This window comes from Lissotriton vulgaris, chromosome 2_1 (assembly GCF_964263255.1).
Source record: "Lissotriton vulgaris chromosome 2_1, aLisVul1.2, whole genome shotgun sequence".
Classification (NCBI taxonomy): Eukaryota; Metazoa; Chordata; class Amphibia; order Caudata; family Salamandridae; genus Lissotriton; species Lissotriton vulgaris.
The window spans coordinates 1,809,957,925-1,809,981,745 of record NC_141687.1 but is presented as its reverse complement, the minus strand read 5'-3'; the positions used below and the strand labels follow the sequence as shown (position 1 = coordinate 1,809,981,745).

The following is a 23,821-nucleotide window of genomic DNA, read 5'->3' as shown; positions in this document are numbered from 1 at the left end:
ACCACATATTGAATTATGTTTCTACTGACTGGCTCCAAACTTGGGCTATTGATGGTCTCGTCGCCAAGACCAAATGTGTTACAGGTTTCTCCATAGTTGTGGTCAGAAGGTTTGTATTAATTTCTACTGGGTCACCTCGAAGTAACATTGAAGGGCTAAAAGGTAATGTTATGACTGTTATATCTTTGATGTCTGATAAAATTTCATACGAGAAAATTTTAATGACAGGACGATCATACATGTATCATTGTTCCTCAATTCGCGGAAACCTTGCAGCATGCATCAGAATTCCGAAACATAGCTCAGTCTGTGTTATGTTGTGTAATATGTAATGTACCTTCTACTCTTCATTTTTTTTTTAAAAAGAAGATCTTTGTGGATCTGCAAGCAGAGACGACGTTACGGAGCATTTGGAGACGCTTTTAGAGAAAATCGGAAAAGACTTCTAGTAGTTGGGCGGCGGTGAGCACGTTTCTTGTGTTTTGTGGAGCTGTAAACATCTATTTATTTTGATATTTAGAGCAAACGCGCATTGTCACTCGCAGCTCTTACGGTTACATTTTGAACAATGCCGATTGGAGTCTTCGCGTGTGACTGCCTCGGATACTCTTCTCATCTGCACGCTCGCAAGTTCTCTGGCTATCTCCAGCGTCTTTTGCTCCTACGTCAAACGTTCAACGTGAACGTGTGCGTCATACGCGGCGGCCATTTTGGATTGGTCTAGCCTACTCGTAGTCGGAAAACCATTCAACTGACGAGAGTGATTTCTGCTGATTCAGTCACACAGGGAAGTGACTATTTTAACCGTTTTTAAGGTATTTACAGTCTTTTCCTATATCATTTAGGAAATTCTAGGATTTGGCATTTATTATTTTTTTTTCTTTCGTTTTTAAAAAAAATGTTGTTCAAAGAAAAGGGATGATGCGTGTTATAATCATTTTATTTTTTTTGTTTTTGCTTTCCAAAGGGGATGGGTTATGTTGTGTAATATGTAATGTACCTTTAACTTTGTACATTCCACATTCTTTAGAATGGAGTGTACTGTGTTCCACTTTCTTCTGTTGGTTCTACATTTATCCAGTTGACGCTGACTGACTACCTGTCAGCTGTGTACCTGCTTGCTTCAAGATTAAACCAATTTCAACCTACATTGAAGTGTCATTCTTCATTTCTACAGTCTGTTGGGGGGGGATGGAGGGTGGGGAGGTACTAGCTGGCTAGGCACTCTCTTTATACTGGGAGCAGATAGACGACTTAGCTTCCATCATCCAGATTTCTACCCAAGTGTTGTAAGGGATCTCTTCACCCATGTCCCTTTCCAATTTTTCCACAGATATAATTGGGGGAGGACGGAGTAACAGAGGAGTTTGGCATAAGGTTCATGCTTAGGTTGGTTCATCTACCTAGCCTGGACATTGCCGAAGCAATATAGTGATTTAGAAGTAAGTTTTGATGTAGGGACTTGCAAAGGTATAACCCCGCTACCCTTCATCCCCTCAACGTACAAGCATGGTAATTTGAAAGGAAGATGGGGATAGGCAGAACAGGTTTACCTTTTCAGGGCACTGAACAAAAATATCTGACAACCATCACATAAAAGCACATTGACCGACAACTGACATGTATGTGGCAACTATGCATCGGTTGTAAACCCATGGTTTTGCATACCAGGCATGCGATATTGCATGGACCTAAACTCAAATGAAAATGCCTTGCGAGGCAGAACCCGACCAAGGTCCAATTAGCAAGCAGAACTTAGCTGCCTGGTTTCTGGCTTCCTCAAACACCAGATATGCCATGCCACGTCTGGTAGGGGACTGAAGTAGTTGGTTACATTGCCTGCCAACGCCTGTGATCTCCACTGTCTCGCGCACAATGGCCAGATTAGTGTGGTGACTATTAAACTTAAACAATTAAATTGATGCGCCCTTTAAGGGCCACCTATCACAATTTGAGCAGGAAACACAAGTGGAAGTGTAGATTTACTTGATGGGCTCAACAGACTGCGACTTCTGCTGTTCAGAAGAGGGAAGTTTAGTTTGGTACTAATTTAACCTGCTTTATGGATGATGCAATGACCTTTATGACCGGTGCTCTGCGCGTTCTGGAGCAGGCAGATAACGGTAATATTAATCTGCTTTACACAGCAGTGTGTTGGGCTTCATAGCAGTGATTCGAGCTATTCAGCACATGCCGATCTGGTCGGTGTTAGAACTTAAAAAAAAGAATAGAGAAAGGTTATCACCAATTCCATTCGTTGGTACAATAGGTGGCCATGAATCATGACAGACTTAGAGGGTGATCATACGCCACAGTGAACATGAAAAGTACCCCAGAAAAAATTGAGCATGGTACGTTTCTTCCTCCAGTCCCTGGACGGCAGGGCCCTTAACTTAAAGCAATAGCTGCCTTTAATCTTTTTGAGCACAGTTTGAATCCTAAGAAACTGTAGCGTGGCTTGTTGTTGCGCCATCTTGGAGAGGAGTAAAAGAAATGTAAATAATAATTTTAAGTATTGGACTGCGGAAATTACACAGATGTTTTACCCTCGCAAAAATAGTGGTTGGGTGCCAGCTGGTTAATGTTACTGACCTCCTGGATCGATTGCAAGTTACCGCAAACTCAATTGTTACTGAATTTGTGATAATTTAAAGTTAACTCAAAATTCGTTGGACTCTTATTCTTTCATTAAAACTGAATATATCCTTATGCCATAAAATGCTATGAGTGTAAGCAATTTTAATCAACATCTATAGAGGAGTTAGCTTACATAGCATAAACCATGCCTACATATAAAAAAAACACACACAAATCTCATATTTCCAAATAACTTCTTGGCTTGAATGAACTAGCCCTTACAGCTGGCTGCAGTTGAAATTACTGTTGAAAAGAAATGTTCTAATAAGAGAAGATGCAAACTTGAAGGGGTAATCAGGGGTAATGGATCCAGTTATTTGGCTTCCTGCGTACTAATGAGGATTTATTGGGAAGCAACATTTCTTTAGTAATGGGAAACCCCTTCCCTATTCGTTCAACAGCAGAGAGATGAACTAGGACAAGTACAAATATTCTTTGAATCGACTGATCAAGATTGCCCAATCCCAGATATAAGAACATCCCTTACATTTAGGATAAGGATGGACCTACATGGTCCGATTGGATTTCAACAGAATCTGGAAAAATTATAGCCTTTAGTTAAAATACGCTACGACGCCCTGAGGAAGCCCCAGGCTTATGGGCCGTTAGGGGGTGAAACACGTGTCGGTTGGATTTTAAAAATTCCTTGTTGTTTTCCCTGAATGGCTCTGAAAAGTTAAAAAGTCATGTCTCAAATCTCTAATTGTGCGAAATAAATACCGGATTTATCATACGGATTTTTGTAATTATTATTAATATTTTTCCTTGTCCTAGTACATCTCTCTGCAATTAGAAAAGCTGTAACCAGGTACAGATGCAAATAAAACCTAAGTGGCTTACTTTGATAAGTGCTATTCAGCGGCACAAGTTGCTTACATGTTCAAAGGCGATGAAGTCCTGGTAGCAATAGCATCCGGCTTTGAGGAAAAATGCAAGGAACTAGTACAAATCAAAACTGCTGCTTCCCCTGACAGTGACATATAAAAACAATCCTCAACTATGGCTGTTAACAGCACATCCAACTCTAAGATGCTGTAAGCTACTTGTGGTGGTTTCCAGAAGTAGTTACAACTCAGCATCCACTTTGGGATTGGTGGTTGTTTATTGAGGAAAAAGGGATCGAAGCGACAAAGCAAACATTGAAGCAGTCAGCCTACCTTTGGATATCATAGTTGGCATTGAAGAGGCTGCCTTGCCAGAGGCTCGTAATCTCTTCAGTCTCCTTTTCTGTCGGATTTCCAGACACTGTGGCAAAAACCATCAATGTCTTTCCTTTTTTTGTAAGTTTGAGGACACTTTCTGGATTTTTAGGGTCTATTTTGGAAAAGTCTACAGGTGCAGCGGGGCGTTTATGCTCAGGCAGGTCTCCTTCTTCAATGTCATCGTCTTTCTGTAATGACAAAAGAAAAGACATTAGCTAACATCACCACTGAGCTTCAAAGACCATTCAAAAGTCCGCTATATCCACCAGTGATCTCAACATTAGACTCTGTTGTAGCTACTGATGAACAATGAATCTTGAAAACATGAGCACATTTTTAATAGAGCGCAGCAAGTGAGGTAAAAAAAACGAACACTATTTCAAAAACTGCTAAATGAGGATGGATCTGCTCACCATGAACGCCAGCCTAGGCGTGTGCTCTCATTCAGTGACACACGTGTTCAGGGAGAATTTATTTCAAGACAGATGTGAAGTTTTATCATTCATCTACTGATGCGAATGCTACATACACATTGTTAGTAGAGACTACAAAATTGACACAAAGGCATGCTGGATATATCTCCTCTTCAGATTGAGACCCCAAAAAGAGCATCTCAAGATAAATATAAAACACTTATGTGAACTTCCGCAATCCACAAACGCCCATAAGGACAAGCATACCTAGCATCCATTATGTCACAGAATCGGTTTTATTACATGAAAAAACCTCCTCTACAAAAATATTCCCAAATTTATGCAGATTATACTCCTGAAGGTGCTATGTTTTCATAATCCACACAACAAGAATTTCAAAATTACTTCCGCTACCTACATTTCGTCAGCAGAGATCACCACACACCATTCATTCTACATTTATAAAAGATACTCCAGCAAGAATATATCAAGCTAACTAACATGCCCTAATACAATGAGCCTTTCGGGTCTGTGATACCCATGGGCTCTAGGCCCACATGCTGAGGAAATGAAAAGACACCAACACCGTGATCGTAGTTACTGGTAATGGCCACAAGTACGTGCACTCGGGCTCCTTGATTAGCAGGGCCCCTAATTGGTAGCACCTGTGTTGGATGGATTTAGCCGAGTGTGTGGGCCAGCCCTCGAGGGAGTGGCTTGCAAAAGCATTAAACTGTGTCCAATAGGACACAACATTCGTCCCAAATCATATGAAAAACAAAAACAACAAACGAAAGTCCAACCTATAGGAAGGAATGGAGAAACAAGTAAAAACAACTAAATGTCTCACAGTGCAGGACAGCGGTGGATTGGTGCAGCTGTAAGCACCCGGGCATCTTGGCACATGTCCATATTTTAACCAGGTACATCTGGACATAGACACAGTGCTGATGAAGTCGGCCCTCTAGCTTTGCATCAGTTAACTGACAGTTCCCCAACATTATGTTAGTCAGTCCAGCGTACTCTTGCTGTGAGACAATTGATGTTGTCCACTTAATAGATGGGTGTATCAGGAGGCTGAGTGAAACCCATTGTAAGCACATTAATTCATTGACGACGACCTTGGAAATCCACCGGTGGGGCAAAGTAAAATCCATCACTCCCCCTTGGGGAGGCCCTTTAAATGAGTTGCCACGGGACCGCCTATGGGCTGCACTGGGTCTGCACGTATTCGCATCTAGACAGCCGCAAGACCACCTCGGAACCTCCGCCTAGTCATTCGCACAACTTAATGGGTAGATGTAACCTGGACAAACATGCACACACCACCAGGACAGGATGAATGCCAGCTAGACCACTGGATCGGTACATGGTGCGGGATTCCACTCATGTCATTTAATGCCCTCTAGATGGTATTGACAGGCCACGCAATGCATGCCATTTATATGCATGCCCTATATATACAAGCCCAAAAATGTGGCGACAGGCCACGGAAACTCACAGGGGACTCCTGCTCACCCCATCACATCTTTAGGACTCCGCATCTTCTCCCATTACAGACCACTCACCAGTCTGGTCCTGTCAATAGGACTGGGAGGCTTCCAGGATGCGCAAGCCAGCTCAAGGACGACAGTGAAAATAGGATTCAATCTGCAGTGCCTTCCATACCCATCTTCTCTTTAATAAAGTATTCCGACAACTCTGGATCACTGTGGGAGGTACAGGACTCCCTTCTCATTTATAGGTGTGACAACCTGCCACTAAGATCATGGGAATCTCCACGTCTCTCAGCGGTGGCCACGTGCCACCAGAGGCACATGCCCTCATCAACAATGCAGCAATGTAAGAAAGTAAACTAATTGATTCCACACACACCAATCTAGGCCCTTGTGCAATTTACTATGTACTCATAACGTGAAACCCCATCAGAATCAATCCTTTTCTTTCCAGGGACGGGCCGATTGACTGAATCATGTAATACAAGGAACTGGCATCCGTCTCAAACAGTCCTCAAACAAAGCATTCTTTTCCAGTCTTTCCCCTCCTGGAGTCGCTTTGCCAATATGAAATCTTCACAACTCCCACCTACATCTGAACCATTTGCCAGGTGGATTTCATCTAGACCAGCGTACTGGGTATCTTCTTGAAAGTGGCGGCTGAAACAAGTCTTTTTTACCATTGTGCCCTTCTCAGCAGCCTTTCACAACACCCTTCTCATCCGTTAGTGGCTGTGGCAGTGTAGGACCTCTCAGTAGTAACACATCCAGACTACAGGCGGTGTGCAGAAACATGTGCCCTCACCACTAGGTGGCGCTGTTTGTACTGCCATAGGCCACAACAGCATTCAGGATTAGTAACCGGTCACGGCAGAAAAAAAAAACAAAAAAAAAAAAAACTTTCCAACAGTCATGTACCAGAGAACTGAGAGGGTGTGGATCACACAGGATGTAGCAGGGGATCGTCCTCTTCTGCCGGTAGCTAGTACACCTTTCGCTGTCTTTGCCATTGCCCTTGTGCTAGTGATGATGAAGCCTGCAGGCACCGCAATTGTGGGAACTTTATCTTCTACAAGTCCATTGGAGCAAGATTTATACTAGTCCCTTCAGCCTGTTCCCTTAACACTATTGCCACCACGGGTATGCAAAACTTCTGGGAACAAGCATGTATCCCTCACAGAAGGACACAGATCATCTTGAAACAAACAGCATGGTACCGTCACCTCCAGCTGACATAATGGCATTGTTCTATGAGCTGCACATCACTGCCCCCACTCCATGAACTTTAAACAACATGCCGCACCTTGTTTTGCATGAATGGCAAGGATAGAACATTTCCAGGAAATAGTGCCAGAGCTGGCCTTGTTGGAAGTGAAGGCTTTTTTAAGAGAAGTCCTTCATCGAAGTACGAGACAGAGACTGGCTTTGGTACAGAGTGGACACATAGGTACGTGGCTAATGCTAAGGAAGCTCTGTAGCTATAACTCAGTATAGTAGTGCGAGCGGTCAAAGTCTGCGTCCTCTTTCAAACTCAGTTATTTGTTCAAAAAACTCGGGCTACTGCATTTCTTGGATCCGAGGTTCCCCCAGCATGTCATCAAGTTTGTCAATAAAGCTGTTCAGTTTCACTTCTACACGTTTTCTTAATGGATCTGTAAAGAAGCACAACCTTTGCCACCAAGCTCAAAAGTTCGAATAAATGAGGGTGCCACCAGAAAGAAAACAGCTGCTCGCTCCGTGCTACATATCTTTAGAGATCTACATTAAAAATTAAAGTCACTGCCAAATCATTTTCAGAATTCACCAGCAGGCGTGCGTGTGTGTGTGTATATATATATATATATATATATATATATATATATATATATATATATATATATATATATATATATATATATATATATATATATATATATATATATATATATATATATATATATATATATATAACCTACTGGGAGTGGCCAGGAGGTAGTTATAGTTAGGATTTTCTTCAATGCAAAATCTCAAAATTCTATTTGGAGTAACTTTGGCGCCGGTTGACGAATCCGCCTGAAAATGTCCTCAAATTTGCCTCGCGGAGCTCCGGTCCTTCCTTGAAAGTTTGGGGGAGATTCGTCAAACGGGGGCGGAGATAAAAGGGGGGTCCCAAAACGTGTTTTCCCCATGTTAATTTCCATAGGGCGGTCGAACTCACTTTTAGCCCGAACATGCAGGCACGCAAGTTATAGTGAGTCCAACTAACTATAACGTGGGAATTTCAATGGTTTTATGACAGTAAAATTTCCAGCAAACTATAACTGGTGTGAAACCTATGGTTTTTTCAGATATATATATATATCTCTATCTATCTATATCTCTATCTATCTATATCTCTATCTCTATCTCTATCTCTCTATCTCTCTATCTCTCTATCTATCTATCTATCTATATATATATATATATAAATAAAAGGGTTGCCCCATGGTGGGAATGCACTTACGGGTAGGAATTAATGCCACCGCAAGGGCGTGAGCCGCGAACAAAGTCCTTTTCCTGCCAGACGCGTTTCGGGCCAAAGCCCTCTTCAGTGGCAGACCATGTGACATGACGGCAAGCGGCAAACACCAGTAAATACCCACAGTAATTATACGCAGGTGTAACACCTGAAGCAATGCTTTCTGGGACTGGTAGTTTATAATGTGTATAATTACTGTGGGTATTTATTGGTGTTTGCCGCTTGCCGTCATGTCACATGGTCTGCCACTGAAGAGGGCGTTGGCCCGAAACGCGTCTGGCAGGAAAAGGACTTTGTTCGTGGCTCGCGCCCTTGCGGTGGCATTAATTCCTACCCGTAAGTGCATTCCCACCATGGGGCAACCCTTTCTTCCATTTGTTAGCGGCCGGCCCGGTCGCGGGTTTGCACTACCGCGTACAAACTGCGGGTCCACAGCTGCCTCATTTGGGCAGCGTATTGTGGTACGGGAGGTGCCTTTTACTTGCGGGGTGCTTGCGGGGACATTGGCAATCCTTTTAATACTTTTTTACATGTGAATGGCGGCGGCGACCCACTTGGGTTCTACTTATAAACTACCAGTCCCAGAAAGCATTGCTTCAGGTGTTACACCTGTGTATAATTACTGTGGGTATTTACTGGTGTTTGCCGCTTGCCGTCATGTCACATGGTCTGCCACTGAAGAGGGCGTTGGCCCGAAACGCGTCTGGCAGGAAAAGGACTTTGTTTGCGGCTCGCGCCCTTGCGGTGGCATTAATTCCTACCCGTAAGTGCATTCCCACCATGGGGCAACCCTTTCTTCCATTTGTTAGCGGCCGGCCCGGTCGCGGGTTTGCACTACCGCGTACAAACTGCGGGTCCACAGCTGCCTCATTTGGGCAGCGTATTGTGGTACGGGAGGTGCCTTTTACTTGCGGGGTGCTTGCGGGGACATTGGCAATCCTTTTAATACTTTTTTACATGTGAATGGCGGCGGCGACCCACTTGGGTTCTACTTATAAACTACCAGTCCCAGAAAGCATTGCTTCAGGTGTTACACCTGTGTATAATTACTGTGGGTATTTACTGGTGTTTGCCGCTTGCCGTCATGTCACATGGTCTGCCACTGAAGAGGGCGTTGGCCCGAAACGCGTCTGGCAGGAAAAGGACTTTGTTCGCGGCTCGCGCCCTTGCGGTGGCATTAATTCCTACCCGTAAGTGCATTCCCACCATGGGGCAACTATATATATATATATATATATGGTTGATGACACGAAGGACAAAAAACACAAGGGGTGTCGGCGCCCTCTAGTGGGCCAAATAATTCAATATGACATGTAATAGAGCTCTATAGTGAGCATATATGCTGAATTGCACATTTATTGCAGCCCTCCAGTGGGCTGATGGTCATCAAATGGTTGATGACCATCAGCCCACTGGAGGGCTGCAATAAATGTGCAATTCAGCATATATGCTCACTAGAGAGCTCTATTACATGTCATTGAATTATTTGGCCCACTAGAGGGCGCCGACACCCCTTGTGTTTTTTGTCCTTCGTGTGTACATTGGACAAACACACTGAGATCGTACACTTTACCATTGTACGTCCATATAAAATCTATAATTAGACAAATGGATCGCCAGATTACAAATCGTAATGTCAGACACATTGGTTTTTGTTATATAATAATATCGCTGTTCCCAACTTAAACATTTGTTTTTTTATAAAAACTACATTTCCCAGATTACTTCCTGTCGTGGGACAGGAAGTGAGATCAGTAGAATGTTTGAGGCGTTTTTTTTCTAAAAATACAAAAGTGAATTGCAACATTGTATCCCTACCGTGATCAAGCAACAGTGGGTTGCGAAACGCGTTGGTGTTGTGCGATGTATGCTGCTATCTGGAAATAAATCGTAATTATTGGGAAAACATTACCTTTGTTGAGTGCTGACTTGCGCTATCGGCTGATAGCTTTTGAAGACTATAGTAAAGCGGGGCTCTGCTTTGTAGTCGGCACCGGTGTCAAGAGCGCCATTGGACTACGAGTGTTGGAGCCATATTTGTGGATATATATATATATATATATATATATATATATATATATATATATATATATATATATATATATATATTCCATTCAGTTTGGTCCACTGGACTGGCTGCCGGGTGCTCTATGGCGGTGCACACGGAGCACGGCAGAACCAAGCCGTGTTTAATTTCAAATCCAGTTTCCGGGAGTACATGGAGACTCAACTCCCTTAACGGGGAAACTGGATTTGATCGATATATATATATATATATATATATATATATATATATATATATATATATATATAAATAAATAAATAAATAAATAAAAGAACCACTTCCCTCGAAAAGAAAGAGCGGAGGTCAGAGGGGAATCCTTTTGGAAGCTCTTTATTTCACAGGTGCTCAAGTTGATGGCGGCAAATGCATTTCGGCTTGTCCATTGCCTTCCTCAGTGCCCTGCATCAACAGAAAGTCTCGCAATATTTCCATCTAACCTGCTTCGCTATATGCTGCGGGCGGCACTGGACTCCTCCCCTAGTGCAATTGGCTCACCTGTTGGAGGTCACGTGGGATTAAGTAAACTCCAACTCCCAGCATGCAACATGTTCATGCTGCTGGACCGGTGGTGTGGGGAGGTGAATAGCTGTAAGTAATTCCTCCAATGTCTTTTGCAGGATGATGTCGTTCGTTTTCCTTTTGAAGCACCCAGGTCACAAAATGCCTCCTCGGGTCCCCTCGGGCTGCTGTACCAAAACACAGGAAAATGTTATGTGCGGGAACGGCCGTGTAGCCACACAACATTCTAACGGGGGCAAAAATACCACCCTCCGCACTACTTCCCCTGTCACTTTGGCGGACTCCAGATTTCTCGATTCCTCGAGCAAGAAGAACACTGCACGCAGTGCGGTTGCCAGTCTATTCTGGGTCCCTTTGTCAGCAGGACCTTCCGTAACGCGCTCCTGGCTTGGCGCGGAAAACATAAAAGAACCACTTCCCTCGAAAAGAAAGAGCGGAGGTCAGAGGGGAATCCTTTTGGAAGCTCTTTATTTCACAGGTGCTCAAGTTGATGGCGGCAAATGCATTTCGGCTTGTCCATTGCCTTCCTCAGTGCCCTGCATCAACAGAAAGTCTCGCAATATTTCCATCTAACCTGCTTCGCTATATGCTGCGGGCGGCACTGGACTCCTCCCCTAGTGCAATTGGCTCACCTGTTGGAGGTCACGTGGGATTAAGTAAACTCCAACTCCCAGCATGCAACATGTTCATGCTGCTGGACCGGTGGTGTGGGGAGGTGAATAGCTGTAAGTAATTCCTCCAATGTCTTTTGCAGGATGATGTCGTTCGTTTTCCTTTTGAAGCACCCAGGTCACAAAGTGCCTCCTCGGGTCCCCTCGGGCTGCTGTACCAAAACACAGGAAAATGTTATGTGCGGGAACGGCCGTGTAGCCACACAACATTCTAACGGGGGCAAAAATACCACCCTCCGCACTACTTCCCCTGTCACTTTGGCGGACTCCAGATTTCTCGATTCCTCGAGCAAGAAGAACACTGCACGCAGTGCGGTTGCCAGTCTATTCTGGGTCCCTTTGTCAGCAGGACCTTCCGTAACGCGCTCCTGGCTTGGCGCGGAAAACATAAAAGAACCACTTCCCTCGAAAAGAAAGAGCGGAGGTCAGAGGGGAATCCTTTTGGAAACTCTTTATTTCACAGGTGCTCAAGTTGATGGCGGCAAATGCATTTCGGCTTGTCCATTGCCTTCCTCAGTGCCCTGCATCAACAGAAAGTCTCGCAATATTTCCATCTAACCTGCTTCGCTATATGCTGCGGGCGGCACTGGACTCCTCCCCTAGTGCAATTGGCTCACCTGTTGGAGGTCACGTGGGATTAAGTAAACTCCAACTCCCAGCATGCAACATGTTCATGCTGCTGGACCGGTGGTGTGGGGAGGTGAATAGCTGTAAGTAATTCCTCCAATGTCTTTTGCAGGATGATGTCGTTCGTTTTCCTTTTGAAGCACCCAGGTCACAAAGTGCCTCCTCGGGTCCCCTCGGGCTGCTGTACCAAAACACAAGAAAATGTTATGTGCGGGAACGGCCGTGTAGCCACACAACATACTAACGGGGGCAAAAATACCACCCTCCGCACTACTTCCCCTGTCACTTTGACGGACTCCAGATTTCTCGATTCCTCGAGCAAGAAGAACACTGCACGCAGTGCGGTTGCCAGTCTATTCTGGGTCCCTTTGTCAGCAGGACCTTCCGTAACGCGCTCCTGGCTTGGCGCGGAAAACATAAAAGAACCACTTCCCTCGAAAAGAAAGAGCGGAGATCAGAGGGGAATCCTTTTGGAAGCTCTTTATTTCACAGGTGCTCAAGTTGATGGCGGCAAATGCATTTCGGCTTGTCCATTGCCTTCCTCAGTGCCCTGCATCAACAGAAAGTCTCGCAATATTTCCATCTAACCTGCTTCGCTATATGCTGCGGGCGGCACTGGACTCCTCCCCTAGTGCAATTGGCTCACCTGTTGGAGGTCACGTGGGATTAAGTAAACTCCAACTCCCAGCATGCAACATGTTCATGCTGCTGGACCGGTGGTGTGGGGAGGTGAATAGCTGTAAGTAATTCCTCCAATGTCTTTTGCAGGATGATGTCGTTCGTTTTCCTTTTGAAGCACCCAGGTCACAAAGTGCCTCCTCGGGTCCCCTCGGGCTGCTGTACCAAAACACAGGAAAATGTTATGTGCGGGAACGGCCGTGTAGCCACACAACATTCTAACGGGGGCAAAAATACCACCCTCCGCACTACTTCCCCTGTCACTTTGGCGGACTCCAGATTTCTCGATTCCTCGAGCAAGAAGAACACTGCACGCAGTGCGGTTGCCAGTCTATTCTGGGTCCCTTTGTCAGCAGGACATATATTCCATTCAGTTTGGTCCACTGGACTGGCTGCCGGGTGCTCTATGGCGGTGCACACGGAGCACGGCAGAACCAAGCCGTGTTTAATTTCAAATCCAGTTTCCGTGAGTACATGGAGACTCAACTCCCTTAACGGGGAAACTGGATTTGATATATATATATATATATATATATATATATATATACACACACACACACATCTGCAAAAGAATGCCTGCTTTTAAATCGCCTCCCTACTATAGGGTATGAACAATGCTTTTAATTTAGAAAATGGGACATTCAACCTACGAAGGTTTTAACTAATTATATGCACTTCCACGGACAACAATCCCCATAATGCCTTGCAATGAACAGCGCAACCAAGCTAAGCCCACTGTGGGCAATTTAACCAAGAAAAACGCATTTTGTAAGGAAGTGAATTTTGGATGCCTCTTTTCTGAAGCCCATGAAGAAGAGGCGTTTAGCCTCGAAACGCGTCGGCATGAAGACACACTATGGCACAGGTGAAATGCAGGCTGCAACGAGGTTGGAAAGATGCCGGAGGGCAAGGGGTGCTGTCGAGTGACCTCTCAAAGCTGGGCAGTTTGTTGAGCATACATACACACATATGCACAAATGTTGACAGTCGGGGGCCGGGGCTCACGTGCCATTGTTCGGGCTACAGCAGTTCTCCTCCAGCTGCGGCACTCCCGAAAGCAATGCTGTGTCAGTTGCAGAACGTCATACAGGTGAAGCTGCTTTCTCTGACAATGCAGGGCCGCCCTTTGAGATGTCGGCGTGGACGGCAATCACCCACAGCTGCCGTCTCTGTAACCTGCACCCTCCTCGCACACAGGCATGAACACAGCTACGGGCGCACCCACCGCACTTCCTTTTCACTAGAACAATTCCAAGCCACACAGGGCAGGGTAATGCGGGTGCAGGCGCCCTGGAATGCTCTCTGGCCTCTCGCCTTCCAGCTGGCCAGTTGTAACACCTCCTAGTTTAGAACAACATGCACTCTCTGCCTTGTTGACAGGCAGTGATAACCTTTTAGGTAACCAGCATCTGTTCCGATAGTGCAACCTCATATATGAGAGGTAAACTGCTCCACATCAGAGTCAAACCGCCCCATGAGCACCAACCGGGAGTGCAATGATGCAGAGTGGCCACCAGGTGATTTGGAGATGGCGGCAGGGGGACGAAAACTTCTTACAGATGACTCTGGTAATCGAGCAGCACCCTCCTTACTTCGGGGAGGAACGGGCAAACTGGAGAGTCCCTACCGGCACCCTCTAAAGCAGGAAGACGTTCACTCAGCTGGGGGCGACGCGATGCAACCACCCCACAGCGGCTAGACACAGTGGCATAAGAAAGCGAGCCTTTCCATTTTCCCCCTCCTCTGACATGCATGTACATTTAATTTAGAGGAAGCAGCGTTACCTACGAGGAACCTGTGTATCGGCACACCGTCCGACCATCCTTCTAAAGCGGATCGCGAAATATACCGACCGCACCAACGGACAAGCTTCCATCAAAACGCGGATCGAATATTATATCGAACGCTGATCTAAATCAACTAGACGGGGCACCCACACGGGGCATGCCTCGACCTTCAAACTATTCCGCCATTATTTAATTTCCGAATTACTACCAGGATCCAGCCACCAACCACTTGTTTCCTTGGAGCCATTTTACGCGCAACTCGGATTATTCCAGCCCCGAGGGCACATTTTTCTTGTTATACCAGGCAACTATTAAGTCCTGATGATGATCCCATTATTTTGAGCGCGGGATCGAAACGCTGTCGGCTTTGTTCAGTAGACATACAGTTGATTTATGAATATTTATACATGTATGTACTACTCTGGGGAATACTGCCAATTTGAATCTTAAGCAGTATCCGGCTTTGCTCAAACTTTCTTTTTGCCTGACGTAAACTGTCCTCTCCTCTGCACCCTCTCACAACTTTCCTCTATCTCTCAGAGCCTTACTTCAAACGCCAAATGTTTGTTGTCAAATTGTAACTTTAATATTTGTTCTATTTTCTTAATAAATTCTTTGCCCGGCTGGGTATAAGAAGAGTGCATATAGTGTCCGATTGTGGTCTATATGACATTGCTTTGAAATAATGTTCTAGGCTTAGGACCTTTGTTTTCTGAAAATAATTGATACCCATGGTCCCGAGCAATTTAGTGGGTCCCCCTTGTTTTTTGACAAAACATGTACATTTAATGCAGCACGCCTGGCAACTAGCGTTCCTCCTTGCAGGCCGAATGCAGAACGCCACACCTGTGCCGGAGACACCGGTGTGGGGATATCAGTAGTGATAAAAGTCACGGAGTGAATATGGGCAGTGGCGGCAGGTGGCTACACTGCTTCAGTTCCACAGGTCAATGTGCACCGGAACCATCCAGGACTCGGAGCTACACTTTAGAGATGCCACGGCAGCTCCACTGCACACAATGCAGGGCAAGTATGCCTCTCTTCCACAGCAGAAGCCCGCAGCGGCAGCGCAGAGTCCACGATCACCTCAGGGCCGGCCTCGCCGAGCTGTCGCACCTCTCCCGCTAGCAGAACCGCCGACAGCCGCAGGCACTCACAGGCACCCTTCCAGCAGCAGACCGTCGCAGGCAGCACGGTGGAGGTACGGCCACAGACCGTCCAGCAGGAATGTCGCATGCCCCCACAGCAGGCACACGGGGACAGACCCGCTTCGTCGCCAGTGTCATATCCGTGGGCTCTAGGCCCACATGCTGAGGAAATGAACAGACACCAATACTGTGATCGTAGTTACTGGTAATGACCAAGAGTACGTGCACTCGGGCTCCTTTATTAGCAGGGCCCCTAATTGGGAGCCCCGGTGTTGGATGGGTGTAGGTGAGTGTGTGGGCCAGCCCTCGAGGGAGTGGCTAGCAAAAGCATTCAACTGTGTCTAACAGGACACAGCAGGGTCATAGGATTCCTAATCGGTTAGGTCAGAGGTACACGGGTGAAACTACTGCATCAGCATTAAACCACAAACACGAATCTCACTCGAGTACCCTTCCATTCAAACCACCACAACCCTTACAACCTTCCTCAGGCACACAGCACTCACTCCTCCCACTCATACCATATGCATTCAATAGAAACACAACTTATACAGATAAAGAACCAAAATACAACCACATTCTATTTTTTTAACTTTTGATTGATTTTCATATTCAGCCATTCTGTAGATTTTAAAGGCAATTAACTTAACACTGAGGTCAACGATTATGTATAACTTTTGTACGTGACGTTTATTATTAAGCAACACTTTATTCTCCTCATGGCATTATCTTTTTTTCATGAAAGGAGAGTTTCACTTGTCTGGTAGAAGCACAGCTAGCTGTTCATTCTGCTCAATGATTCCTTTGTTCCGGTTTGTAGCTACTCTCAGTCCCTCCAATCATCCATTACCGAGCCGTTCCTTACATTCTTAGTCCGAGGTAAGTGATTGTAGATTGTTTATCTCACACCATTTGCCCCGTTTTTTAAATATTTATGAGAGAAGCCGCAGCTTTTGTATGAGCCACCCTTCACCAATCCATGTCAGACTCAACCTTTAAATACTCTGGCGCTTACCCCACCCAACAGTCTAGCCATGTGCCATCTGGCCACTGCCTGGCTTGTACTGCATACCAGTTCTAATACTTAAGGGGGAGCTGGGCGGTCCCCGCATATGTAAAAGGCAGCTGTCCACCCCCCATTTGCACAATAACATAATTCTATGGCAGGACCAGAGGCGATGATCATGCTTCTCTTTCTTTACTACAGAAATACAGCAGCCAATCAGTAAACAGAAAACTTTAACCTACATATCACATGAGCCCCAACAGCACCATCTCTCCACCAATCACAGAGGTCATGTATGTCTATATAAGTCCATAGAACCTCGGTCTTTCCTCTTTCTTTGCTGATGCAGCAGCTGAGTCAAGTTCATTATACCTTGTCTCTATTGACAGAATGTTAACGATATTATATAGTGTGATTTGACATTGTAATTTTATTATCGGTACCTGGAAATATTAGCGTCAAAGTGCTCTCATTTGAGGAGACCTTGCCACCCCGGTCGCTTGGCCAGCTAGTGAAGTGGGTGCAGGGATGACTATGCTACACGCGCCACTGAGGACGAGTCCTCTCTTGATTTCTCATACTTGCGCATGCGCGTGAAGCCAAGCTGGGAAATTAGCTTCCGATCAACTCCACAAGTTGCATATGAATCGGTGCCTCCCTGCCCCCAGAGACCGCACAACAGGGTGCAAAAACGTTGCAGCCCCCTGCCCTAGGTGAGCTTTGGGTGGCTCCCTCCATATTCAAATAAAAATCCAATATTTATCTTTTCTGGTCAGGGCACTTCCTGTCCTTTGAGTGTCTCTTAGACATTTTCATTCCAATTTTCCAGGACCATTCTCCCCCTGGAACCAGGTGTTCAAACGCAAACACAAGGTACACCATGTGGTGCCGGAGACTTCGGCCAACAAGAATCCACTCTGCGATACTGGAGATATAGTTCACCTCCATTCCACCGAACGGGTGCCCTGCATGGAGGTGGCACATTATTTCAACTTTGGCCTTTTTGTCAGGGACGGACAATTTTGAAGTCAAGCTCCAGGCTGTGGTTTCTACAATACTTCACGTGGATATGCACCTTTGGAAGATGTGGCGTCCAACGCTCCTCCAACTTCTATCCCACCCGCAATTGGGCAGTCATGGACATACCAAACGATACAGAGGCAGAAATAACACTGCTGATGACTCTTAATCAGGCAAAAGTGTTTCCTTCCTTAGAGATTATGATGGGGGCGGCAGGGTGGGGATACACTAATTTCTGCACAATTAGTGTTATTACTCCAGATCAGTGGTGTAGAAGAGTAGGGTCTGCTTTCTATGGTCACCCCCACTTTTTGCCTTGCTTTACTGGTTTTCGACTTAGATGTGGCTGTGGAGCTGCTAATCAGACCCACAGCCCAGATGCACTCTCTCTAAATTTACACCATGTACTCTAGGTGCATACAAATTTGGGAATTGGTTCACCTTGTCAGCCCCTGTAGAAGTGTACCCTAGGTACTCAGGGCATAGGTGTAACCAAGGCCTACCAGGGGCTGCAGCATGTATTATGCCACCCCTGGCTGGCCACCCAAATAGACACAACTGGCTGATCACTCAGCTGGGGCAGGCCTTAACAATCCTGGAGGCAGAGTGCTTGGTTATGTGTGAGATGGTGCTCTAGCATGAGCTGAGCCTGTCTGCAGCTTTCGGAACCATGTCCTTATAGCGGTTCTGTGATATTTCCATACCATATACTCTTAAGTGCATTATGAACCTCGCGGTTAAATGCTAACTCTGGTTTGGCTTTATCAAAACATGTCGTGTAAGGTGTCATACGCTTTGGAATACTACCCCCTCGCTAGTTCTGGCGACGGGGGTAGCATTCCACCCTTCTAGAGGGAGAAGACATGTTGTTACAGACTATCCCGGGTAAAGTTAACCAGAGCCCCAGCGTCACAAAATGGATGCTGCTGCCACCGACACAAGTCTGACCTCCTGCTGCTGGGAGTCCTTCCAGTCACGGAGGTTTGGACAATAGGTTTCCTGCCTGGGGAGGTGCGAGCACCACCCCAGACAGGACTTTGTGTATTGGGACAGGGAGGGCTGAATAGAATGAGACACTGCCTGGAGCACACTACGTGCTCCATGCATACCCCAGTTCAAACCGATTGCTGGGGCACTCCAGCCCCAGCTCTGGCGCGAAACTGGACAAAGGAAAGGGGGTGTAACCACCCCCCTTCCTGGTCCCATCCATAGGAGGGACCTAGAAATTAATCCAGCCCCTTTTAGTTGTATAAAGGTAGGAGCTGAGTCCTGAGACTTTAGATTAATCCTGAATTGAAACTTGACACGAAACTCTGGACCTTCGACATTCTGCTGAAGCTGAAGACTGAAGAATCTCCCTTGTGGCCAAGGAGTGACCACCCTGGGTAACCAGGCACCATCCAGCAAATCAACGGCTTGCTTTGTCGACATTCCCGCTGGAACCCGAGCGCAGAGCCTGACAAGACCCAGACTTCCAGACCTCTATGACCCTCTCTTCAGGACTGCAGCATAGCTGGGATCCGTGGAGGCGACGAGACACGTGGGACCGGACATCTTGGAAAGCCAGCAACTTGCTACCTGTGCAGCTCCTGAGGTACCCTCAAAACTGTGCACTGGGGATTGAGAAACCCCGATCCCGAGCTCCATCTGCGACGAAGATCAGCCCCCCCACACTCCACGAGTTCTGCGTGGGGCCCTTCTGCTTTTGTTCTGCTCGACGGGTTGTCCAGTTGCTGGCCTGTTGGCTAGTAGCCTCTGTGACGACGATCCTTTTGAACCACATCGCTGGTCTGGTTGCTCCAGACTGGCCCTTGCTTCCCTGCAAAGGTGAAGCACCTCAGACCTTGCTGGTCTGCACCAGAAGCCTTTGTTGTATCCTGCGTGGGATGCCTTTGCCAAGGCTTGTTGACTCCAATCCGGAAGCAGACCCCTCCATCTACGAGATCCTTCGTGGGACAGTCCGTCTCCAGCACCTGGTCGTCTTTGACGCCTCCTGGTCCGCGTGGATGCCAAGACAAGCTTCAAGACAGCATCTGATTGCTCCTCGACGTCGTCTGGTTCCTTCCTGGTTCCACCCGGTCAATGGCTAGTGACCCAGACTCTGTCCCCTCTGCTTTCAGGTCCTCTTCATCCTCGATCCACTTGGACATCTTCCTCCTGGTCGCCTGCAGCATCTTTCTCCAGGTCTCCATAGGATCCAACAACGAAACCAGACACATCTTCACACCTATGCGCCCGCCGTCCGTGGGTGAGGTAACGCGAGTACTTCGGTGCCCCCAAGGGTATTGACTATCCATGTGTCTAGGTCTCTAGTTGTTTCCTCCTAGCTAAACCGGAAGTGTCCTAAATCCTTCTAAATCTAACTTCTAAGTTCCCATTGACTTAGCATTGAATCCAGCGTGTGTGTAAAGACACTTCACGTGCCGCCTGAGGGCCTCCTACTTCTAAACTATTGTTAAGACAGTGTAGCCCCAGCGATTCCCTAGGCCCTGGGCCTTTCCTTTTCTTGTGACGTGGTACTTATACCACTTTCTTAATATATGGTTTGCTTCGCCCCTAGGGCCTAACTGTAAATTGTGCAACTTAACGTATAATAACTTGTTATGTGCTTTGGCCTCTGACCTCAAAGAGTTCAGAGGAGTGTGTTGGAAATAAATACATATATATTGTATATATATATCCTGTGTGGTGTCCTTTCATGTGATATTCAAGGGGTTACATATGGTAAAACAGCTGGCTTTACACGCCCTCTAGAGTCGTTTAGCCTAAGACTGTTCTGTCCACGCTACCACTAGGATAGCTGGTTTATACGGTTGACTTACAACCATCACCACCATCACCATAAGAGTTGTTTGGACTGGTGCAAGGTGATCACTAGAATAGTGACACCATATACCAGGTCAACTTCTCACAAGTGGGTGTTGCACTTTCCAGCGGGAACTTTACTCCTCCCCACATCAGGAGACGTGACCCTATCTTCTTTTTTTACAAACACAGAGCAATGTCCTAGACGAGATTAGTTATCTGACGAGAATAGGGGCAATAACAGAATCGTCTCCCCATCCACACTGATTTGTCAACACGATATTTTTGGTCCCAAAGAAAGATCAGGGTTTTCAATTAGTACTAAACCTCTGAATTCAACTAGTGGCTCGTGTATCGCCACTTTAAAATGGAGGCATACATCTGTTGCAAGATCTTTTGCAAGAGGGAGAATGGATAGGTCCATCTCGACCTCAAGGACACTTATTTAGCAGTTCCCGTTTTTTGCCCCCCATCGAAGGCTACTTCAGTTTCAATGATGCCACCAGTGGAATGAGTTTACTGCCATGCCTTTCAGTCTTTCCTCAGCTCCTTGCTGTTTCACAAAGCTTCTTGGTCCAGCATCTTCCGGAACGAGGAGTACGACTGATAATATATTTATTTTTAAAACAACTTCCTCATGGCACAGAGCAGAGACTTGGCTCTTTTTTATCTACTGTGGATGACTCCGTTCCTTCAGTATCTAGAGTTCATCATCAACTTGGAAAAATCAATAATGATTCCAACTCAGACAATGGAGTTCCTGAGTTTTCAGGTGGATTCTATCAAGGCCCAGCTTCTGTTATCGTTGAAGAAGTGGGTGCCCATCAAGAAAGAGTTAAGGAGAGCGCTTGCCTCTCCGACTATATCATTAAGGGTTTAAGCTCACCTGGTAGGACTTTTAATTTTCTCCATTCAGACAATTTTTCCAGGGGGCCTTCAATATCGGGCCTTCAACGTTTGAAGATCTTACATCTTCGCATATGAGTGGAACACACAGAACAGATAGTGCTGTCCAAGGAAGCCAGGACAGAAATGTGCTGGTGGTAGGAACATATGCATGCCAGGAATGGCAAAGCTGTTTTTGCCTACGTTCCAGATGTCGTAATAGAATCAGATGCCAGTTGGTGGGGTTGCTGAGCCCGTTGCGGCTCTGTGCAGACGGAGGCAGATTGTCCCCAGAAGAACATCATCTCCATATCAACTGTCTGAAACTTCTGGAGAGTTTCTTTATAGTTCGTACTTTGTCCACACGCAAGGCGATTTGCTGCTTTCTTCTGAGAACGGACAAAATATCGGCTGTCCGGTACAAGATCCCGTCTCACGGTCGAGATTGTCAATGACTTTTGCCATTATTGTCTCCAACATCACATATCAGGGATGGCGGAATACATTCCCTGCCGGTCCAGTGTGATAAAAGATTGGGACGCTCAGTTCCTCTGTGCCTCCAGCGATTGAAGGCTTCATATCCAGATTTTTATCTTCTGAACCCGAGTTAGGGCCCTTGCACGATCAACCTGTTTGCCTCACGCCTGAATACACAATGCCAACTCTTTTACACCAGGCAACAAGATCAGTTCAGATGCCTTTTTCCAGCCCTCAATCGACAGGTCTGCTATATTAATTCCCCACGTTCTCCATGATCCAGAGGGTACTTTCACAGGTGAATGTAGCAAGTGTCCTGTGCACACGAAAAGAGGTACGTAGTTCTCAGGTGAGAACCAGAATGAATAGGTTCTTTAAGAAGAGTAATGTACTTCAACAGAGTGGTTTTTAGAAGAAAAGGTTTTAATTGTTCTGCATAGAAAATCAGTACACACAAGAGCACAAAAGCCGACACGTGTTACGTCACACCGTGTACGGGTGGTGACTCATCAGGGCTGTACTATGGCTGTCTCGTGTAGAAGCGTGCCAGCGTAGGCGAATGTAGTAGTTTAAGGAAAACCCCGCAGGAGGGGGATCCTCGCTGCGGGTGGGGGTAAAAACGAATCAACGGTGCTGGTCTAGGACAGGTGCGTCCTATACGTAGAGCTGGACTTTATGTTGGCACGGGTTGTGCGAGAACAAGCGCTTATTCTCCCACAACCCGTGCCAACATAGAGTCAAGCTCTACGTACAGGACGCACCCGTTCTAGACCAGCACCGTTGATTCGTTTTTACCCTCACCCCCACCAGCAACGAGGATCCCCTCCTGCTGGGTTTTCCTTAAACTACTAAATTCGCCTACACTGGCAAGCTTCTACACGAGACAGCCATAGTACAGCCCTGATGAGTCACCACCCGTACACGGTGTGACGAAACACGTGTCGGCTTTTGTGCTCATGTGTACTGATTTTCTATGCAGAACAATTAAAACCTTTTCTTCTAAAAACCACTCTGTTGAAGTACATTACTCCTCTTAAAGAACCTACTCCTTCTGGTTCTCACCTGAGAACTACGTACCTCTTTTCGTTTGCACAGGACACTTGCTACATTGTACTTGACCAGAGATCCTCATCTGTCTACCCAGGGGATATTTTCAGCTGGTTTTGTTCCCCTGACCTGTCTTGCACCGACCTGAACTACCTAACAGCCTCTCACACTCTGGGAACACGCAGAGCGCCAAACTTCCTGACACCCATCAAAACCACTCCCTTTTGTCATACTTTCACAGGTGAGTCGACAAGCGGCAGAGTTGGTTCTGGTAACCCCTTATTGTAAAGCTCAGTCGTGGTTTCCGGTGTGATGTCTCTCATTTTCAAATCTTGTCTCGGATCAAGAGTGCCTTCCAAATCTGTTGGCGACTCAGGAGCTCTTGACCCTCATGGCTTGGAGACTTGCCAGGAATTTTGAAGAATGCAATGTTCTTTCTGTCACAATCTAGGGCTCCCTTTATGCACAAACGCTAAGGAACTGCCTGGTGTAGATGGGTATGTTGGTGTGGTGAGCGGAGTGAGGATTCCTTGGGAACTGTGAATTTCCTGTCAGATATTCCTAGTCAAGAACTGGCTTGTTGGACAGTGAAACATTCCCGTCCGGCTATTTCATCTGGCCATCTTCATCTAGATGGTAAACAGGTAGGTGAGCATCCTCTGCTCTTCAAGTTATTAAGAGTTATTAGAATGGTCCATCCTCCTCAATCAAAATATTCCATGGTGTAGTATGATAACTTAGTTTTACCTTTTATCAGAGGTTGGCTGAGTAATAAAGGTATTTCTCGCAAATAACTGCTGGCATATCTCACGGTACTTCTAGGTCTCATTTCCTGTAGACA

The 23,821-nt window shown here is 46.1% G+C and overlaps 1 protein-coding gene across 1 annotated transcript in view; it reads right to left on the bottom strand.

Annotated features, from left to right (window-relative positions):
* The window catches only part of MESD (mesoderm development LRP chaperone), a 53,944-nt gene that overhangs the window by 17,284 nt on the left and 12,839 nt on the right, over window positions 1-23,821 (bottom strand). Inside the window, exon 2 of the mRNA XM_086957872.1 lies at window positions 3,795-4,027. Coding sequence (XP_086813998.1) covers window positions 3,795-4,027 — 233 coding nt within the window. The remainder of the gene's footprint in view (window positions 1-3,794; window positions 4,028-23,821) is intronic.